This window comes from Onthophagus taurus, chromosome 1, assembly GCF_036711975.1.
Source record: "Onthophagus taurus isolate NC chromosome 1, IU_Otau_3.0, whole genome shotgun sequence".
NCBI classification, from domain to species: domain Eukaryota; kingdom Metazoa; phylum Arthropoda; class Insecta; order Coleoptera; family Scarabaeidae; genus Onthophagus; species Onthophagus taurus.
Window position 1 is genome coordinate 28,657,841 of NC_091966.1, and position 19,950 is coordinate 28,677,790.

Below are 19,950 nucleotides of genomic sequence, written 5' to 3' on the forward strand. Positions count from 1 at the left end.
GTTTAGATGATGAAACGTTTAGTGCTGATGATCGCTGATGAAAGTGGTTCGAAGAAAGAAATAAGCTACCTGTAGAATACCCGAAACTTGGAAGCATCGTTGAATAATGTTGCGTGCCTCCGTTCGAGGACTGCAGGACTGTGAGTCCGGCAGAATCCGGAGACGCCGTGTTCGAGGCAGGTTGACTTCCGGTCTCCGCGGATAAAGTTAGAGGTAAACCTGGAGACGCTCCGTCTACCGTCGTCCCTAGGCCTACTACGCCACTGTACGGCGAACTATTTTCTGCTATACATGCAAAATAAAAAACAAAAAAAACATAACAATAAAATTAAATCATTCAAAAAACATTAATAACAAAAAAAATTTAAATGGTAATCTACATGTTATATGAGTTTTAAAGCTTTAGAAAGCATCTAGGTAATACATACAAATCTACATACAGCTCAGCTACAAAGCATTAGAGTGGTATTCAATAAAATATATTGTGTTCAATAAAATATATTGTGTTCAATAAAATGCCCTTGAGTGATCAGGTAAAGTAGGTGTTTTAGTAAAGTATGAAAAACCCATCCATTGAATAACTATTCAAGTTCTATCAATTACCTGTAATTTTAGTATTAGTTAAAATACACTGAAATAAAAACAAATAACAAGACAACAATTACATGCACTGTAACAGATATAAATAGCTAAGTAAATAAGTTAATATGGATGAAGCTCTGGTGAAGCGCATGTTAACACTGGGCATGACAGTGTTTAGAATTTGCTATTATAACATCCATAGAACCAATTTACAGAACCATTTCAAAACGATTCTAAGAAGTTTATATATTATAGTATATTGTAAATTAATGCTCAAATAATGAAAATTGAGTTATTAGTATGTCAAATTTAGAAAAGAAGGTGAAAAAGTTAATTTTTCAAATTGTGGACTTCACAGCTTGACAGTAACCAAGCCGATTTTAAAATACAAATTCAAAGATGATGTAAACTTTACACGTAGCTATCAAGATATCACGAAACATTGCAAGCGTTTTAATGCTGTTTTAGAGGCAATTTTAATACACCCGATATAAATATGGTGCAGTCTTGATGGACATTTCACTCTATACAGACCTGACCTTTTAGAAACGTACCGAGTACTTGATTCAGAAATAATGTAGACTCTATGCAGACTTTATGAAGGTTTGGTGTGGGCATTGTGGAGATTCAAGTTCAATGACTTGATATAATCTTAATAAGGTTTTTTTATAATCTTAAACGAGCCCTGAAGCACTCACAGATGCTGTATCGATGTATATCCGATAAAGATATGCTGCAGTCGTGATATGATGCAGAGATGAACACTCTACACGGAGTTGACTCGATGCAAGCATGACAGAAAGTTAATATGGACACGACACAAATGTAAATTAAGCTTGATAGAGAGCATAATGCCGATGGACATTTGATGCAAACGTAAGTCTATCAAATCAAAGGCATAATGAAGAATGATGTAGACCTCAACAGGTATTATATGCAGTATTGAAAGAACCTTGATACACTTTTAGATGCAGTTTTGATGGAAACTTGTTAGAGAAGGACTTAACAGAAACAGTTGTGGAGTTATGTGGGTGAAGAGATATCAACTCTTCATGCAGGCATGATAAACATCTAATGTGGAGTTAATGGATGCTAAGTCCATCTAACATGTTGGCGGATATATTTTTTATATTCATTTGTATAATTTGATTTTACTCAAGAAGAAGTCTACTTGGTGCATGGTATACCTTTCGATGCCTTTAACTAAATCCATAACATTAAATGAAAGGTTATAATAATGATTTCCTTGATGCTGTGCTAATTTAGAAAAATAACCTTGTTTTTATATGAAACTAACAGTATTATTATGTCAATCAGAATATTTGACTTGAAAAACTTCATAATTATGTTTAAATATATGTTTGTAGAGTTATATTGGTTAGATATTTTTTCATACATAATCTACGGACCTAGATATAGATTATTAATTGATCCATAGTAAATAATACAAATTTGTAATTAAACTCAATATTTTCATCAATTGAATATAACACGCAATAGGGTAAAATACGTTTTAAAACGTTTAAATCGAAATTTAAAACGTATTAAATATATGTCCCTGGTAATGCGGTAATTACGGTCGCCGCGTTTAAGTTATCGATTACGCGGCCCGTAACGAGACCGACAAAGATAAAATTTCAATTACCGACGGTCCGACTATTTATTGTCAACCGATACGTCCGAAGTAGACCGCTAATTATGCCGCCATATTTCCTATAAGATGCACAATTAATCTGAGCCGTTCGTTAAGGTTAATTATCGTGGTAATTAGCTCGGTAGTACCCGTCGCCATTTCAAATATAAAGAACGTTGAAATTAACTTCGCCGGTAATAAAGCACGATGGTCCATGTTGAGGTCGAATAAGATGGAAAGCTCTATCAAACAAGATGTTTAATTTACGAAACATTTTTTGTCGATAATTCTAAATTAATGAGACTTAATTAATGATTTAATTTTATGAACACATTTTATATCTTTAAAGGTAAAGATTTAATTTACTATAACTATGTATTTATTTAGCGTGCAAAAATAATTAAAACTAAAAAAAAAAGTAAGCAATAAAACATGCAAAAGCTTTATCTATTAGACAACTAATACTATTTTTAGTGCTTAATGTACAGTGGCGTAAAGTAGAAATTTTTGTGCTTCAAATTTGTGATTTCTATTCGGTCCATCACCTTCCCTGAAATTCTCACCTGTATGATACGGTGATAATGTCGGTTCCAAAATTCGGGATGTTTCTACTTTCATCTCGTGCATTGTTATAGGAGCAAGAGGAGTAAGCGAACTCGTACCTAGATTTTCATATCATTTATGTACACAACGGATACGGTTTGGGTATCGAATGAAAAATATGAAATATAAAACTTACCTAAAGAGCCTGCAAGAGGTGGTGTGTACAAATTCTGGGAGGTAGTTTGGCTCATCGTGTTAATCGTATCGTAAATATCGGTAGCTGTGCTGGTAACTCCTACTCCGGGGAACGTATGGGTGTCATAATATCCTGATTGACCAGGTGTATTACCTGGTCCTCCTAATTCCGATAAGAGTTTGTGTTCATCTTTTATGCTCCATTTACTCGACCATAACTACACATATTATAAAAAATTAAGATTGAATTTAATTAATATTCAAATTATTCCTACATTAGAGTACAGTTGATCCCCATTGTATTGAGTCCGTTGTCTTTTGACATCGTCATCCTGGTGTCCGTTAAGGTCCCTATTTTCATCTGAAACCAGAAAGGTACATAAATCACGATTCAGTTGCAATAAATAATACAAGCACGTCAAGAAGTTGACATTGAGTTCGAATCACGTCGGCGTCGCGACGCCATTATCTTAACAGTAAATGGAGAGACCCGTATATGCACAACGTAGCATGGTCATAATAATCGAATCGCCAATTAATCATCGGACAATGATGATGACCACGAAGCGCTGATGATGACGACGATCTCGTTGTACGCGGATAGCACACCGGGATGACCGACGGCTAATCACTAAGTTAGTGGCCATTGTGAGAGCCCTTACGGTCCAGTAGCCGCACATTAGCAACATGCTGTGAAACGAGATCCCAAGCCCAAAACCGGGGCTTTATGCATGCGTGAGCGCCGGTGACAAATATCTGCTGAAATTTGATTGATGCAATACTTAGTGGTTGCGGTACTGTGCCGCTACCTTCCTAACCGCCTACGTACGACCCGGTAGCATTTATGGGATCCCTGTACCGTTATCGACTGGTATGCATATATGCGACCTACTGATCGTTTGTCATATGTGCTTTGAATATGGAACGCCAAAGGGGTTCTATGTCCCGATTGATAAATTGCTGTAATGCTTTAGGAGACATGTCTTTAATCTATACATCTTAACATACTATTTTTAACACATATGGTCATATAATAGATGTTAAAATATAACATGCATATTTTCATATAAATATAAAAAAATCTGTTAAGATGTATTAACATTCCGTAAATTTACATTTAGATATTAATGTGTATATTTAAGCAAAATATTAACATTTATAAAGTAAGGTTGAGTTGTAAACATTGAGTAAACATTTATTTATCAGTATTTTGAAATTGTAACGCATTTTAAATTAATTTTCTATTGACGAGGTAGACGATTTTCTAATTTTGTCAGTATATCAATCGTCATATAAAAACGTGAGTATAGTTTTTATAGTATTTTAGATTATTAAGTAATCTACATCTAAAAATGTGTTTTATTGCTGATTTTGAAGAACAAAACCTTACTTTTATCATTTACGCCACTTTTAAATAATTAAAAAAAATAAATTTGCTTAGCTTTTACAATGAGAGAGATTCAAGAGATTTGAGAATTAAGACAATTATTAGTTTCAACCTAAGACCTAAAATGACGTAAAAAATCAATTTTCTGATCTTAAAAAGAAAAAGTGTTCCTAAACAAATCATGTCTCAGAATATCTTAGGAATAAAGACTGGATATATAGATATAAATAACTTAAAATAAATTTTCAGTTACCATTGAGTGTCAAAATGCATATTTCTATATTTTTTGTTTGGAAAAAATTTTAGATATGGGTATTTGTAATTAGATAATCTATAATACCTGTGTTAATATCCTTGATTTATGGTTACCAATCCATTAATACTATATGTTTAATGTTAATATCTTTGAAGTTTGATTATAATGAGTTTGATGTTTATGAATTTTTAAACTGTAAGTGAAGTTGTCTATCAAGGTATACTTATAGGGATATACTTATAGGGTATACATATATCACGATAATATAAGTAAGTTTTAACTGATCTGTGATTCTTTATATTCACAAAATAGGCGAGTGTTGATATGTGTGAAATAAAAAATCTTATTCTATGTAAATATTCTGTAAGACATGATGTCATGGAATACTGAGAGCTACGCTAATAAAACAATCATTTATAATCTAACTTATCACATGATATGATTTAATATTATATATCCTTTTTTAAGTAAATATGCGATAACATATGATATAACATAACATATGTTATCGAAAGCTGTGCTAATGAAATAATTAATTATGATATGATCTATCATATAATGTTATTTAATATCATATGTCCAATTCTATGTAAATATTTAATAAGACTGATATAACGTAATACCGAGAGTTATGCCAATAAAACAATCACTTATAATGTGTTATATAATCTATCAAATATGATATCATAATATGATTTAATTTTTTTATTTAATAATATGATTTATATTTTTATGATTTATTTATTTTAATGTCATATACTACATTTGTCCTAAACTTTTGGAGGACTAGAGTTACAATAGATCTTATATACCTATAGGTCGCGGTAACGAGAGGGGCCGCTCCCCTCAGCCCGGCAGCAATAATAATAATAAATATGCTGTAAAACATGCTATAACATAATACCGAAATGATCGCTTATGATATGATATGAACACTTATAATGTGATTTATGACCTATCATATGATATGATTTAATATCATAATATATGTCCTGTTATAACATAAATAATTAACGGCCTCTAAACCATTCAGTGCATAAGCTGATTCTATTAGTAACTACGCTTTACGCTACTTGAACCATTTTGCTATACTTTACTTAGGCCCACTTTTACCACCTCTTGATAAATTTATCCGATAGATAATTACCACGGTTACAGCTGTTTAAAGCGCTCTCATTGGCTAAGGGCCGGTTGTACCAACTCCCGATATATTTATCCGATAGATAAATTGGCACACTTAGCCAATGAGAGCGCTTAAAACCGCTATATCCATGGTAATTATCCGTTAGATAGTTTATCGGGAGGTGGTACAACCGGCCCTAAGAGCGCCAATTTATCTATCGGTTAAATTTATCAAGAGGTGGTAAAAGTGGTTCTTAATAGTATTTCATTTTTAACACAATCGAATTTATTTTTCTCAGCTTAGTAAGTTCTCACCATTGTAAGTCCTCTTCTTCACCAACCTAACAAGCCAAATTATCAATCAAGCTTGTCATAATTATCAATCATATTCAGTCTCACTGAGTGAATTATGGATTTTCATATACATTGAGAAAAATGCTATGAAATTCACAACTATATCATGGTATGAGTTACAATAAATTTATTGTACTCACAACTTTTACTATGATTTTTTTGTAACAGTACATGTTATCGCATATTTACCAACTTTCTATAGTTTTTTTACAATATAGATTGAAATTTAAACTTCTATTGTAAAAGTACAATTTTCGTATAGGGATTAATTTTACTATGTCAACTAAATAGTATGACCATATCATAGAGTCCAAATTATCAATGAACACATTGGTAATCAGCCCTATTTTTTTTTCTGTGTACTTAATTCATTCACTATTCTAAACATTCCGACAATGTTTGAACTAACTGACACTATAGTATTGGATGTATAGTGTTCATAATCTGCTGAATTATCGAATTTATAAATTGCAATAAATTGATCAACTTTATATTCGTATGGGAACATTCGATTTAAAAAGTAGTAGGGTAAACCTACCAGTTGTTGGACACCTGCGAGCTATTGGACATCCCAATTATTTCAGCTGAAAATAAGAATTCTGTATTCAGTAGTTTGCTTAGTTTTGTTGAGATGGTCCCATTGTACTATTAGTATCGATATTGACATAAAAATAATTACCTATCATGTGATAGCTGCAAGAAAAGAATTCACCGACGATGTGTTCCGAAAAAATATAATGAACATGTTCCTGAAGAAGGTGATGAGGATTTATTCTTGTGTCACATGTGTTTCACTGAGGAAAAGTGATGATGATGATATTTCAGAAATAGAAAGTGAAGGAGGAATCAAAACAGACGATCAAATAAAACCTGACAGCAAAATGTGTGAGGAACCAAAAATGGGAAGTGAAGAAGATTCGGAAGACTATGGAACAGAACATGACGACTTGGAAGTCGAAGAACTATTTAATATGTACGAAAATGAAATGAAAAATAGGTACACACAAGTGATTAGTTTTAAGTTAATAAAAGTTTTGAACACTGATTTCAATTTTTTATTTGCTTTTAATCATTACTTTGCCAGTGTCCAATAACTGAAAATATTGTGTCTAGTAATTGAATTTTTTGTCCAATAACTAACTTTTTGGAACCCTTTCAAGTTTTTTAAAATTTTCTGAAAGAACTGTAATATTAGAAATATTTAAAACCCGTTAGCTTAAAATAGGATATATGTACTAAGATCTGGCATAGGCAGAATAATATCCGTTGAAAAATAATCCAGTGGTAGCGACCTGAAATTGAAAAAAAGCTTAACTGTCCAATAACTGGTATGTTTACCCTATATTGATGATAGATGTGAGCAATATATGATGACTATCATAACTATCTAGATAGAAGCATTATATATCGACACTGCCTGTTTCTTTGCAGTTATGTCGCTTTAAGTGTTGGATACAGATTTAGAAATCCTGTTCAACGGTGAAGCTAAGTAAAAAGTGACTATACGTGGGTGTTAAGGAAAAAATTGTAAGCGTGATCTCTAGATTGGAAGCAGACTTTAGAAAAATCGAATGTTGTCTTCTCTACAACAATTTTAAGAGCAACATATTGGTATATATATTTTAAGACCAAGAATATTTTTGTTTGCATTTGTTGCCAAAAATTATTTAATTTAAGTTTTCGATTATTTATTGGTGTCATAGTTTAAGATATAATATTATTATCATTCTATATTCTTTCGTGCATTTATTATACAGATCTATCAATTATGCATGCTTTGATACACTACCAATATATAAAAGAAAAAAAGATTATAAAACAATATATCGAATTCATTCAAACTCTATATAAGCCATCGAAATTAGTAAAGTGACATATTTTACCATCTACTCCAAGATAGTCTGATAGATATGGCTAAAAATATACATTTTTGGTATTGTAATCCATTATCAATGAATTAACAAAAATCAATATTTCATTCATTAGATATATTATGATAATACGGATTTGTTGATCTCAAACAGTTGTATTTCGGCTATCTCTATTTGTTTACCTATTTGTAATAAGAGCTTTTGAGCCTACCATGACAGCAACATATCTAATATTATTCCACCTACAATAGTTCCGAAATATGAGGGGTGCTACGATACAAATGACATCAATATTTTTTATTTGAGCATTTATCATCTATGTCTCCACGTTATTCCTTAAATGAATAAAACAACATACACTTATTGATCTATAGGGCATCTACAGGAACGTAGCAATTCAGAATATTTTGGGTTAAGGAACATCTCTTTTCTTTTTCATTTCTATGTTAAAACCATATAAGTATAGCTGCAAAATTTGATTGGAGATTCCACATACTTCAATTTATGCTACATCCTCGCAGTTTCTTTAGATCCCACGATGATACTGAATTTGTGTTTATCTTATCGATTCATATTGCTACCATGAAAAGGCAGAGAAGTTAGAATATGCAGACTCGATAATCTTCTATTGGTCATACAAAAATATCTTACTTCTGGGATTGTTAGCTGACTAGTACACTAAGTTTTCACTAAATCATCTCTGCGAATATTGACATATCATAAATAAAACTGAACATAACAAATCTAATCAATGTTAAGTTTATTTGCAGAACCATTTATCTAATCCACATTCCTTTTTCTGTCCAAGACATCAATTTTCATCTTTGTCTTTCACACTATGTTTCGGTTAAATTTTATCTCTCCCTTTCTGTTGCAGTCTCTCTCACTTTCCATCCGTGCCACGTTGCTGAAACACGGTGGTGGCAAATTATCGGTGTCCGAGGCGTATCCGGCTGATTACGTAGGGGGTTTCGCGGTCGCGTAGCAACGCGCGTGATGTCCTCATAATCCGCCATCGCGGCGATTGGTTGGCGGCGCTAGCGTCGACCAGGACGAAGGAGCGGGATAGAGATGGAACAACTGTCGCTGTCGAACCGTTTCACGGTGACGTGATTTTGCGAAACGGCCTCAGATGATAACTTGCGGCTTAGAAAAGACGTACTTTGTCATCATCATCATCATCAAGACTTGAAATCAAGTTAAGATCTCGTATAAAAAATAAATAGGTGTATTTAGGTAAATGAAGAGTGAGAGATGCTTATTTAGTGCGCAACTGAATCTCTTGGCGATAATTGTTTCAGTTGGAGTTTCCATACTCCGACAATTGCTTATTGTCCTCATCCATTTCGATGGGGGACGAAGCTCGAAACCTTAAAGGTGGGGAAAAGGGAGATGTGGAACCCGGAAACGTGGAAGTTCCGGCCAAAAGTTGCCCATTGCCGAACCTTATTGTCAAGTAAACCGCTCAAGACCCAAGCACCATTACGGAACAATGCCCCGAAATGATCCTCCGACCAATTATTGTTGGAGGAGGGCGAAAACGTCCAAAAGAGGAAATAAACTTGAATCCGATTATTATCGAAGATAAAACGCGAACGGGAGCGTTTGACGCGAATGCAAATAGGACCTGGGTGTTTTTTTCGTTAATTGCTTTCACTGGTGAAATGTGCATATAAACTAGTTGTTAGAAAGCGGAGGCGAATGGTTTTTTTATCGATATATAGAGGTTGTGTATGCGAAAGAAAGTATGTTCGTAAATTGTAGGAAGTCAGACATAACTCGTTTATTACAAAATCATTTTCTTATTTGAAGATTGTTATTATAGAAAAAAATTATTGCTTTATTTTGTATTAAGTTGCCGACTCTCTAATTTAATTTTATTTTATGGGTTTCAATAAATTCTTAACCATCCTATCCTATTCTAAATATATCATAAGAATTTATGTCCAATTTTCGTTCATTATTAATTCAAAGTAGATCTGAAATGTGTTATTTTCATCTTTAATAACATATCATCGATATTTATATCCTTAAAGTATTTTAATATTTCAATATCGCCTGATAGAGCGAATATCCGAAGAACTAAAATACAGTTAACGTATATATACTTTATACATTCTTTTTACTTCAATTATTAAACATTAAAATATAATCATAACGTTATTAATTAATAAACACGATCACTTTCCATTTAACGATAGCCACTTAACGGTCGTTGCGCATACTATCAACGGGATCATTAGCGAACCCATCGTTTCTTTGACGCGATCGCTAAATAATAAATATGTAAGGCTAAGCTTTGACTTAATTAGAAAAGCGATATCATTAGCGTTAGAAATCCGTTTTATCGTATTAATATCAGTTATTCCAACTGAGAGGCCCATAATTTGAAACGCTTTCAAAGCACTTTAACTCTGGGTTGGCATCTTTATATGAGCACGTAAACGTTTATCGTCTGTCCATCCGGTGGCTCGTACTTCAGAATTTGTTTCTTTTCAAAATATATTAAAGTAAATCGTTTTTATTTCATAAATATCTATAAATCTGAAAAAGTAAAAAAAAAACATCCTTTTATAAAAAATGTCTCTAAAATCACGGTTGAAATTTCGGGTTTTCCAATAAATGGACCCACAGCGTGTGGACCAAGCGAAATTTTCAACTACCCATTTAGAGTGGCGGAAGGGCAAACTAGTCCTGGGGCTGTGGTATTGCGATTATATTGACTGGTCCGTGGGGAAAGTGAGGGTATATTTGAAATAAATCGACTGGTGTTATGGAGAAGTCAAGTATTGTTATGCTAGTGATGACCGTTTGCAGACCCTCGTAGACCCTTAGGGGGAGAATCTCCCTAAAGGTAACGTACAGCCTCTTGCCAAATCCGGCGTGTTTAAGTAAATCTAATCGAGAATTCACAATACAATACAATACACGTTCGAATGATGAGATTTATACGATCAAATCAATTGAATCGAATCAAATTGAAAAAAAAAATTTGTTGACTAGATAAGTTAATAAATTAATAATAATAAATAAATATAATAAAAATAATAAATAATATAATATAGATAAATTAATATAAAAATTGTGACATAAACTAAAATAAATAAAACAATAAAGCGATCAACAAAACATCGTACATATTCTCTAAAAGAGCCTAAAGAAACGATATATGATTGAAGCCCTGGTTATAGGAATTAAGAATTCGAACTAATGGCGAGTGTTGATAAAGGTTGGTGTTAGATATGTTAAGACGAAATGTGGCGTTGTAACGTGTAAATCGTTGTGGTACACCATAAAAGTATGTTTTTAGTTCTGGGTCTAGTGTTCTAAATTTTCTAAATTTAGTTCAATAAAAATATATAATAATCTAGCATTGAACAACAACTAAAACTAGAACTAACACTAGTCCTACAACTAGAAACATTCGAATTTAGCCGTTTTAAACCTTTGTGTTCCTAGAAGTCAAAAATTTTGAAACTTTGTGACAGAATTAAAACGCTATCGAAATACACAAGTCTATTTTTATTCCACTCAACTTCAGAAAGTTGAAGGACAATCCTTTCAACTAACCCATAAACTTGAAATTTTTCTTCCGTTTCAGGAGATTTTCCCTGATTCACATCAAATTTCTTTATATACCCTTGCTAATCTGCTAAGCACCAGAGCGTATAACCCCTTTTTATGAGTTGTAATAACTGGAGCATATGATAAAATCTCCTGAAACCTGTTACGGGTCGTTGTTCGTATGACAAGTGGTCCCCAAGTCTTCAGCATTACTCCAGAAGAGTTTATAGCTTGGCAAACTGTGATAACTCATTAAGAAATTTATGCCAAGGAAACACAGCAACTCTTCTTGTTTCAAGTTTAGGGTTTTATTCCTTTGGGTGGCGTACAAATTAATTTGAAGCTCAACTCAGGCAGAAGATCGGAGATATCCAGCATGCCATTGAAAAGGAAGATCAAGTCAGAAACAACTCGACGTTGCTGCAGAGACAATAAGTTGAAGACTATGCAACGCCTGTCGTAATCGCAGTAAGGAAGATGAAATTTATGTGCCAAATAACGTACAAAGCGTCGATGAATAACTTCAATACGATCACATATTACAGAACCATGACATAGTACACTGTTGACAAATACTAAATAAAGGGTTTTTATACACAAAAAGTTCGTGAAATTCTTACTGATCCTGATAATAAACCCCAAGTTACGTAGAAATTTCTTTGCCATAAATTCAATATGATGATGAACTCGCAATTTGGAATTCAATTCAAGATCTTTTACTTTATCCGTGGACCGGATAGCAGGACCGTTAAAGTTATAAAGATAACGTTACCAAGTAAATGTAACTTTTTGGCATTTGTTATAATTTAGGTAAAGATTGAGGCGACAGTAGTCATGCAGGCGATCAAGATCCTCCTGTAGTTTAGACAGTCCAGATTAGACCCGATCCTTGTGAATATTTTATTATCGTCGGCATAGAATAAAAACTTAGATAATTTAAAACAAGAAAAAATATGGTTTATGTACATTACAAATAGTAAAGGTCCAATATGACTTCCCTGAGACACACCGGATGTGATAGGTTTGTAACCAGATACAAAGCTACCAATTCCGACCGCCTGACTTTTGTTAGATAAATAAGACATAATCCAGTGAATAAGACCATCTGGAATATCAAAGGACAAAAGTTTCTGTACAAGAATAGTATGACCGATTTTGTCTAAGGCTTGGGAGTAGTTGGTGTAGATTGCGTCATTCTGAGTATCCTCGTTTAAAGCAGAATGAATAAAGTTTACATAGGACAACAGATTAGACTCCACCGATCGCCCAGACAGGAAACCATGTTGTTCATTGATTATAGAGTAAGAAATAGAGAGACTAAGATATTACTGGATAATTTTTTCAATGACCTTGGGAATAGCTGAAAGGATAGAAATAGGACGGTAATTGGATACCAACTGTTTATCACCGGATTTAAATATTGGAATAACGAAAATCGTTTTCCACATACTTAGGAACACACCTTTAAGTAAGAACTTCGAAAAAATACGAAACAGTAGCAAAGTCTTTTAAGAATAAAGTTGGAATAGCATCCGGACCAGGGCTAGAAGACCGGTCAAGATGCAACAGAACATTATGAATTGTATTAACGTTGTTTACATTGAAGTTGTTTGTAGTGATGGGTATGCTTGAGATATTGACATAGTTTTAGGTATTAATGGTTATTTTCCGGTGTTTAGTAGAAATGAAACGAAACTAGAAATTGATACGCACTAAAACAACGAAATTCGGCGATTAGAATAGCGGTCAAATCAATTTTTGGGATGGGCAGCGCGTCGGTGCGCGATACTGGTTGTATAAATCACGTCGCGGTGCGGGCTACCCATTGTGAAATTTTCAATATAAAGTTAATAAACTAGAATTTAAATCACGATCGGGCCCATTGAGAATTCCCTATTAATTTCGATTATGACATCGCCGGTCGCCCGGGCGCACTTGTTAATAAAACAATGCGCATTGTCGAACGGACCGCGATCCTAAAATAACCAAGTAAATAAAGGGCAGCGCGTTGCCGCGCGTCGCGACGCCCGCCACCGACGCTCCAGTTCCGGATGGCAAAAGGGCGGCGCGAGCGGCAAACGCACGTTTATATCCATCCGTTTATACACGTGTGCGTGGATATGTGTATATGAGCGTATGTGTGTGTGTGTGCGGTTCGGTTCGGTCCCCCGATGCCGTTCTGTGTTGAGATAATGAAGAGGTCGCTGTCCACTTCATTTAGGGCCGTTGTAAAAGCCAGTCAGGCACGACCCCGAGGGAAAACGGGCCGGATCCGACTGCCCATGGACAGCCGCTGCTGCCGCCGCCGCCGCCGCCGCTGGTCCGTTTTGCTGGGACCGTGTTTTCCGTCGACCGACTAATTAAACTGCCAGCGGCCTAAGAAAAAATGCCCGACGTTTTAACACGAAGCGACATCCGCACGCGCCCACAATCAGCGCTAACGTCTCTATATGCCGATCTCTGAACTTCAATCCTGCTCGATACTTTTTTATCCTACACCTCTCCTTTCACTATTTTCATTATAACTTAACCCCTACACCTTTTTTCCTTCCAATTAAAACAATGAAATTGAAAGAAATCAATCACTTTCCAATAACACTACAGGAAAACCTCTATATAACGAATTAATATGGGAAAGGGAGTGTCCGTTATAACCAAAAGTCTGTTAGGTGAAATTAATAACAACTAAAACAAGAGTTAGCACTACAACTAACACTAGACCTAGAATTAGAAACATTCGGGTTTAGCCTCTTAAGACGGCTGAACATTTATGTTTCTAGTTCTGGGTCTAGTATTAGTTCTAATGCTAGTGTTAATAACAGCTGAAACTAGAAATAACACTAGGAGAATACCTAGGGGTCTATAGTGTATACTATAGTGTGTACCATTACTCCAGGGGAATAGTGGTACTTGAGATCAGGCATTAAAATATATTTTAGTGATGTTGCAGTATACAAAAACTTTTATTGCTAATATAAAAACAATACAATTTTTATTACTGTAGAAAATAAGTAACACTTGCTAAAAGCTAAATCACATCATGATATTCAGAAAAATAGTTCTTTCTTTCATTACAACATAAATAAACATTGCACGCAGTACATTTTGAGTGAGGTCTGGAAAATGTTCACACCTTTCTCTTTCTTTTCCAAAAATAATCCAGTGCGAACCACGGTTCCCAAGTCTTACGTCGTCAGTAACAGAATAGCCGTACTTTCGTCTTTTGGGTAACTGGGCTGGTGAACTAACGCTACGATATTTTCGTGGACGCAGTAAATTTGTATATTTATTTATCAGACCTGTAGCTACAGAACGACGAAAATCTAATAGTTATAAATGTTTGAAAATTGTAATTGCAAAACCTAAACAATACACGAAGCTGCGTACAAATCACACCTAATAACCATTTATCGAAAAGATACCTTTTTGAACAACAAAATTCAGCAACACCACTTTCCACTAAACTTCTAACCTCAAATCTGGATGAATAAGTTTAAATATACCTAAGAACCCTACAGTGCGGATTGCGTCATTTTTTATACAGGTTGTTTCTTATATAGTAGAAAGTACCAACAGCTCTAAATATGCCGAATAGATTATAGTTTAAAATGAGTGTTTAAAACTACCGGTACTTTAAAGTGCCGTCTGGATACAAAGGGCTAAAAGACGTGCGGCTAAACCCGAATGTTTCTAGTTCTAGACAGTGACGACTTTAGGGTGGGGCCGGTGGAGCGATCGGGGCGCCAGGGGCAAGAAGGCACCAGGATCAAGGGACATTCACGAATTCATTAAGTAGCTAATAATGTAAAAATCATAAAAATAAACGTAAAGCAACAATAAATGCAATACTTTGATGTTTTTTTGTTGCTTTCCTGTGTTAAGTTTCAATGTATTCAGGTTTTACATCAGTTGTAAGAAGAACAAAGATTCACAAAAATTAATTTTCAAGGAAAATTTATGATGGAAAAATGTGCTTCAGATTACATTATATTTAGCTGAAAATAATCTGTGTTTCAGAGGACCTTCTGATAAATTATTTACCTTAAATAATGGGACATTTTTAGTACTCGTACAATTATTGGCAAGGAAGCATGAAGGAGCATGTCAAATTAGCAATGAAAGGTGAGTTGGCTGACCATTATTGTGGCAAAAATATACAAAATGAATGGATAGAAGTCAAAGCATTTTGCAATCATAGCTGACTGTACTGATATAAGCCATAAAGAGCGACTCTCTCTAACATTAAAGTGCACTGACATAACCAAGGATGCCGTAACGATTACGGAATATTTCATTACATTTTTGGAAATTGATGTCACAACTGGTGCAGCACCTGAAAATCTATACCCATAAAAAATTAAGCGATACTCGTTGGGAATCCCGAATCGAAAGCGTTAAGGCTGTTAAATATCAACTTTATGACGTTCATGATGCTTTAGCGTCTTTGGCTGAAGATACTAAACCAAATGATCCTACGACATTACACGAAGTGACAACACTTGCAGAATAACTGAAAGACTTTAACTTTATAATTTCTCTTGTAATATGGTACGATGTTCTTTATCAAATAAATGTTGTCACCCAATATCGACTTTGTTCATATTACAGAAATGCTTAAATGTATAATAATGTTGTTCATATGGTTTCGAACAAGCTGTTATAACAGCAACTGAAATAGCGTCAGAACTAAATGTGTAGCAAATTTTTAAACCCCAAAAGTGACCAAGACGTATTAAAACCAATAAATGACCCCAAATCATAATAAATGCTTATGATTTTTCTAAAACTTATCATTTTTGACATAAAAGAAAAGCAAAATAAATAACACCTGTTGAATCATTGTTCTGCACTGCTAAAAAAACTAACATTCAACTCTAAATCGGATATTAATGGAAACTTATTGTGTGACGAATTCTTGAGTCTGCAATAAAACCAGAAAGACTACCCCTTCCGAAGTTTTAAATTTGATCATGGATCCTGGATTTGATAGTTGCAACTGGAGAACGCAGTTTTTCCAAATTAAAATTAATAAACACCTACTTGTGATCAACAATATCGCAAACAGTGTTGCTATGTTATCTATTGAAAATAAATTGCTGAAAATCTTGATTTCTCTACCTTAATTACAAAATTTTCCCATAGGAAAAGCTGAAAATGTTAAATTTTGTTTACTGCTAATTTTTTATCGATATTGACTTTTAAATTTAGTTCAGTGAAAATTATGCATCAATCTAACCCTAAATAGTAACCAAAACTAGAGCTAACACTAGCATTAGAACTAACACTAGACCTAGAAACATTTGGGTTTAGCCGTACGTCTATTAACACGGCTTAAGAATTATTATTCTTGATGGCTGCTCCTTCCGTTCTACCGGAAGTAGATCACAACTTCGTTATTTTAAATGAAATGCTATAGTTTTTATTACACCCTTTAATTGTACGTAAACAAATATGTTGACTTTGATAAAAGTTATTGGTACCTAACGTTTTTCGTTTTTAAAATTGGTTTTAAATTTTTTTTGGTAAATCTCATGCTCATCACCATGCTCTTTAAAACCGCATATCTCAGCCAACGTTTGAAAATACAAACGGTTTCCGGCATTTCCTGCATGTTTTGATATATTTTCCAATATGAGAGCAATGTATAAAATCTTCTGATGCAACAAATGACAATCCATTTGACAGCATCTGAGCAGTAATCCTGCCAATTTAGATCTTTTTTGGCTTTCCGGTAGACCGGAATCCATCTTAAAAATATTTTAGATCGAAAGCTCCCAATGAACAACCCATGCTACCAAAATTTCAAAAGAGTTCTAACAGTTACTTGAGACACCTGTATATTGTATCGATCTCCACACTTATTTTATTCAATCGATTTTTTGAAATTTTTTAATGTGTTGTAAACATACTTTTCTTATCCTTAAATTTTCCAACTTACACATTTTACCAATTTTTTCTTAGTCATTAACCTCATGAATTCATAACCAACCTCATAATTTTTTGATTTTTAAAATTTTTATGAATGTGTTTTCAGTCGTGCCTGATGTTGTCAAAAATAAAATTATTTTTTTATCGTTCATGAAGTCTTTTGTTTATTAAACGTATTTTGTTCGTTATATTCGAAGTCCTGTCTAACGAGATCCGTTATATCGAGGTTTTATTGAAGTGAAAAAAACTTAACTATGACCTGAATTATCGAAAATTATTCTGATTAATAGAGTAGAAATCCGTATTTATAGCTGGTTAAACCAACACTTAACGTCCTAATCATGTGACCAACGTAGTACATCTTCAGCCTCTAATTAACGGTACAATTTAGATTTAACAGCTAACCGTGTTTGAACGAGGCGCCAAATCGCAAACACCGACTCCGCTGTATTTTCGCAAACGGCGTGTCACCGGCTTTATAAATAAACACGGATTCCGTAATAATTGTCTTACCGTGATCGTCCAGCCGTTTCCTTTTGATGTTGTTGCCATTGGGATCGTGCTGAAGACCCAGGATTCCATTTATACTATACGCTCCCGACCTCGGTTCCGACAGTTGTGTCGGAGGAGCGTGTGTTATCACCGACACCGGTCCTCCGGCTCCTGTTCCGTTTCCTCCACCCCCACTTGTCGCTATTTGGTGTGCGTGTTTCGCCTTTTCCGCTGCTTTATTCCGTACAATCCTATAAAAAAGAAACATAGCAAAATAATTTTAAAAGTAACTACTGTTTCATTGTAAGTCATTGGAATAGAACTAAAGAGATATTGAACAATCTTCATTTGCTTTCGATCATTAATCACAATTACTTTGATGGGTTGAAAGGGACTATAGTTATATACCTCTTTATTATGATTGTTGCTATTCGCGTATTCTGCGTGATTATAAACGATGATTTATAGTGGCTTCGTTGGCGATGAAGAAGAAGAAGATGATGAAGAAGAAGTGTCCCATAGACCCGTCAAAGAGTAGCAATTGCTGGGATTTATTGCGTGCAATTAATCAATTGCGGCTTATCCTCGGTCGTCGGTTATTAGAATCTCATTTCGTCATATCTGTACTACTGTCCGTGTTTGCCTAGCACTTAGTCAACCGTGTAATAAGCTCTATTCGATTGATAATCGAATAATATTGTCAACAGGACGGTGATCGGTGGCGCTTTAATAAATCAGATGGTTTTCTACAGCGATTAGTCGTGGTTACAAGAATATTTCAACACGACACATTGAATTTGTGTGTGGGATAATAAAATTTTTTCAAAAATTTATAACGCGAACGAGTATCTAAGAACCATGAAATTGATCTTATGGGTTGATTGACGTCGCGAATTTAGATCGCGTGTCTCATAAATTTAACTCAAAAATCCACCCTAACTTCAAATCATCTAATTATTCTTGGCGTATTTTTTTTGTTTTGGTTTTGAACTGAATCGCATCAATCACAACTTGCAGCTTTAAAAGTTCACGTTGAAAATAGGGGAAATAAGAGAGGCAATTCCCTACTTCGTTTTGTGATTACAATTCCATGTTCGCGCTTCAGCATGAAGACCGTAGAAAATTGCAGTAATGATCTTTTGAGTAGAGTGCGTGGCGTGGCAGGCCACGAGTCGTCACGGTGGCACGTGCCATTTTACGGTCCGGAGTGTGTTCCGGTTTTCGCGAACAACAAATTTATAGTACCACCCCCTCAGTTTTCGATTAGATATTAATCCTGGGTGCAAACCTTTATATCCAGTGACGGTTTTATGACCAATGATAATAAATAATTATAATCCTGTGGAAAAATTCTCAATATTTATAATATTAATTTAAAGTGAAGTTTAGTAAACATCTTGGAAACCACCCAAGAGCCAAAACCTTTCCAACCCTCTTAACCGCATTACATCCTTCCACGACCACCTGAAGCAAGAGAATGACAAAGGAGGATCGATTCTGTTAATTCTCCTGGGGCCAACTAGATAAGTGCGAGACCCCCGGAAGCAACTAGAAGCGTCTCTCGCATAGGGGGGTGGTGTTATTAATCGCCGGGGCGTATTTCATAAACTGAATTCCGCCTCTGCAGCCACCGCCACCGCAATGGCGCGGCGTTCGAACTAATAAGTCTCACTACAAATTGGATTACGCGAATCCAGAGGCGGCTCGTCCGCGCGCTCTAATGCCGGGTGGAGAGCGTGGTGGACCGATTCGATTACAAACAAGGGCGCTTTGAGAGGGCGGCGACGACATTGTTGGTCCGCTGTGGCCCCGGCGCGCAACTACTTAACTTGCGGCTTCCTCCGGGCCCGTAATTGTTCCGCAAATTGTGTTTGCGGATAGGAGGACGCGGAACAACAGACCGTCATAACTAAAAAGCAAATATGGTGTGGTTTAATGGGGCCTCCGATGCGTACTTCTACGCGTTATGTCCCGGTTCCGGGTCTACTTGATATCTGTCGAACTAATCTTTTAAAACCGACAA

General features: G+C 34.9%; 1 protein-coding gene across 9 annotated transcripts in view; it reads right to left on the bottom strand.

Annotated features, from left to right (window-relative positions):
• LOC111413454 (paired box protein shaven) overlaps positions 1-19,950 on the bottom strand; it is a 155,755-nt gene that overhangs the window by 4,176 nt on the left and 131,629 nt on the right. For 6 of the 9 annotated variants that reach the window (XM_071199233.1, XM_071199218.1, XM_071199215.1 and 3 more), the window contains 5 exons: positions 17,949-18,178; positions 3,229-3,314; positions 2,955-3,171; positions 2,779-2,877; positions 70-285 (listed from right to left, as the gene is read on the bottom strand). In XM_071199233.1, the coding sequence (XP_071055334.1) occupies positions 70-285; positions 2,779-2,877; positions 2,955-3,171; positions 3,229-3,314; positions 17,949-18,178 (848 nt within the window). The remainder of the gene's footprint in view (positions 1-69; positions 286-2,778; positions 2,878-2,954; positions 3,172-3,228; positions 3,315-17,948; positions 18,179-19,950) is intronic. The other 3 variants (XM_071199216.1, XM_071199221.1, XM_071199227.1) reach the window with 3 other exon arrangements.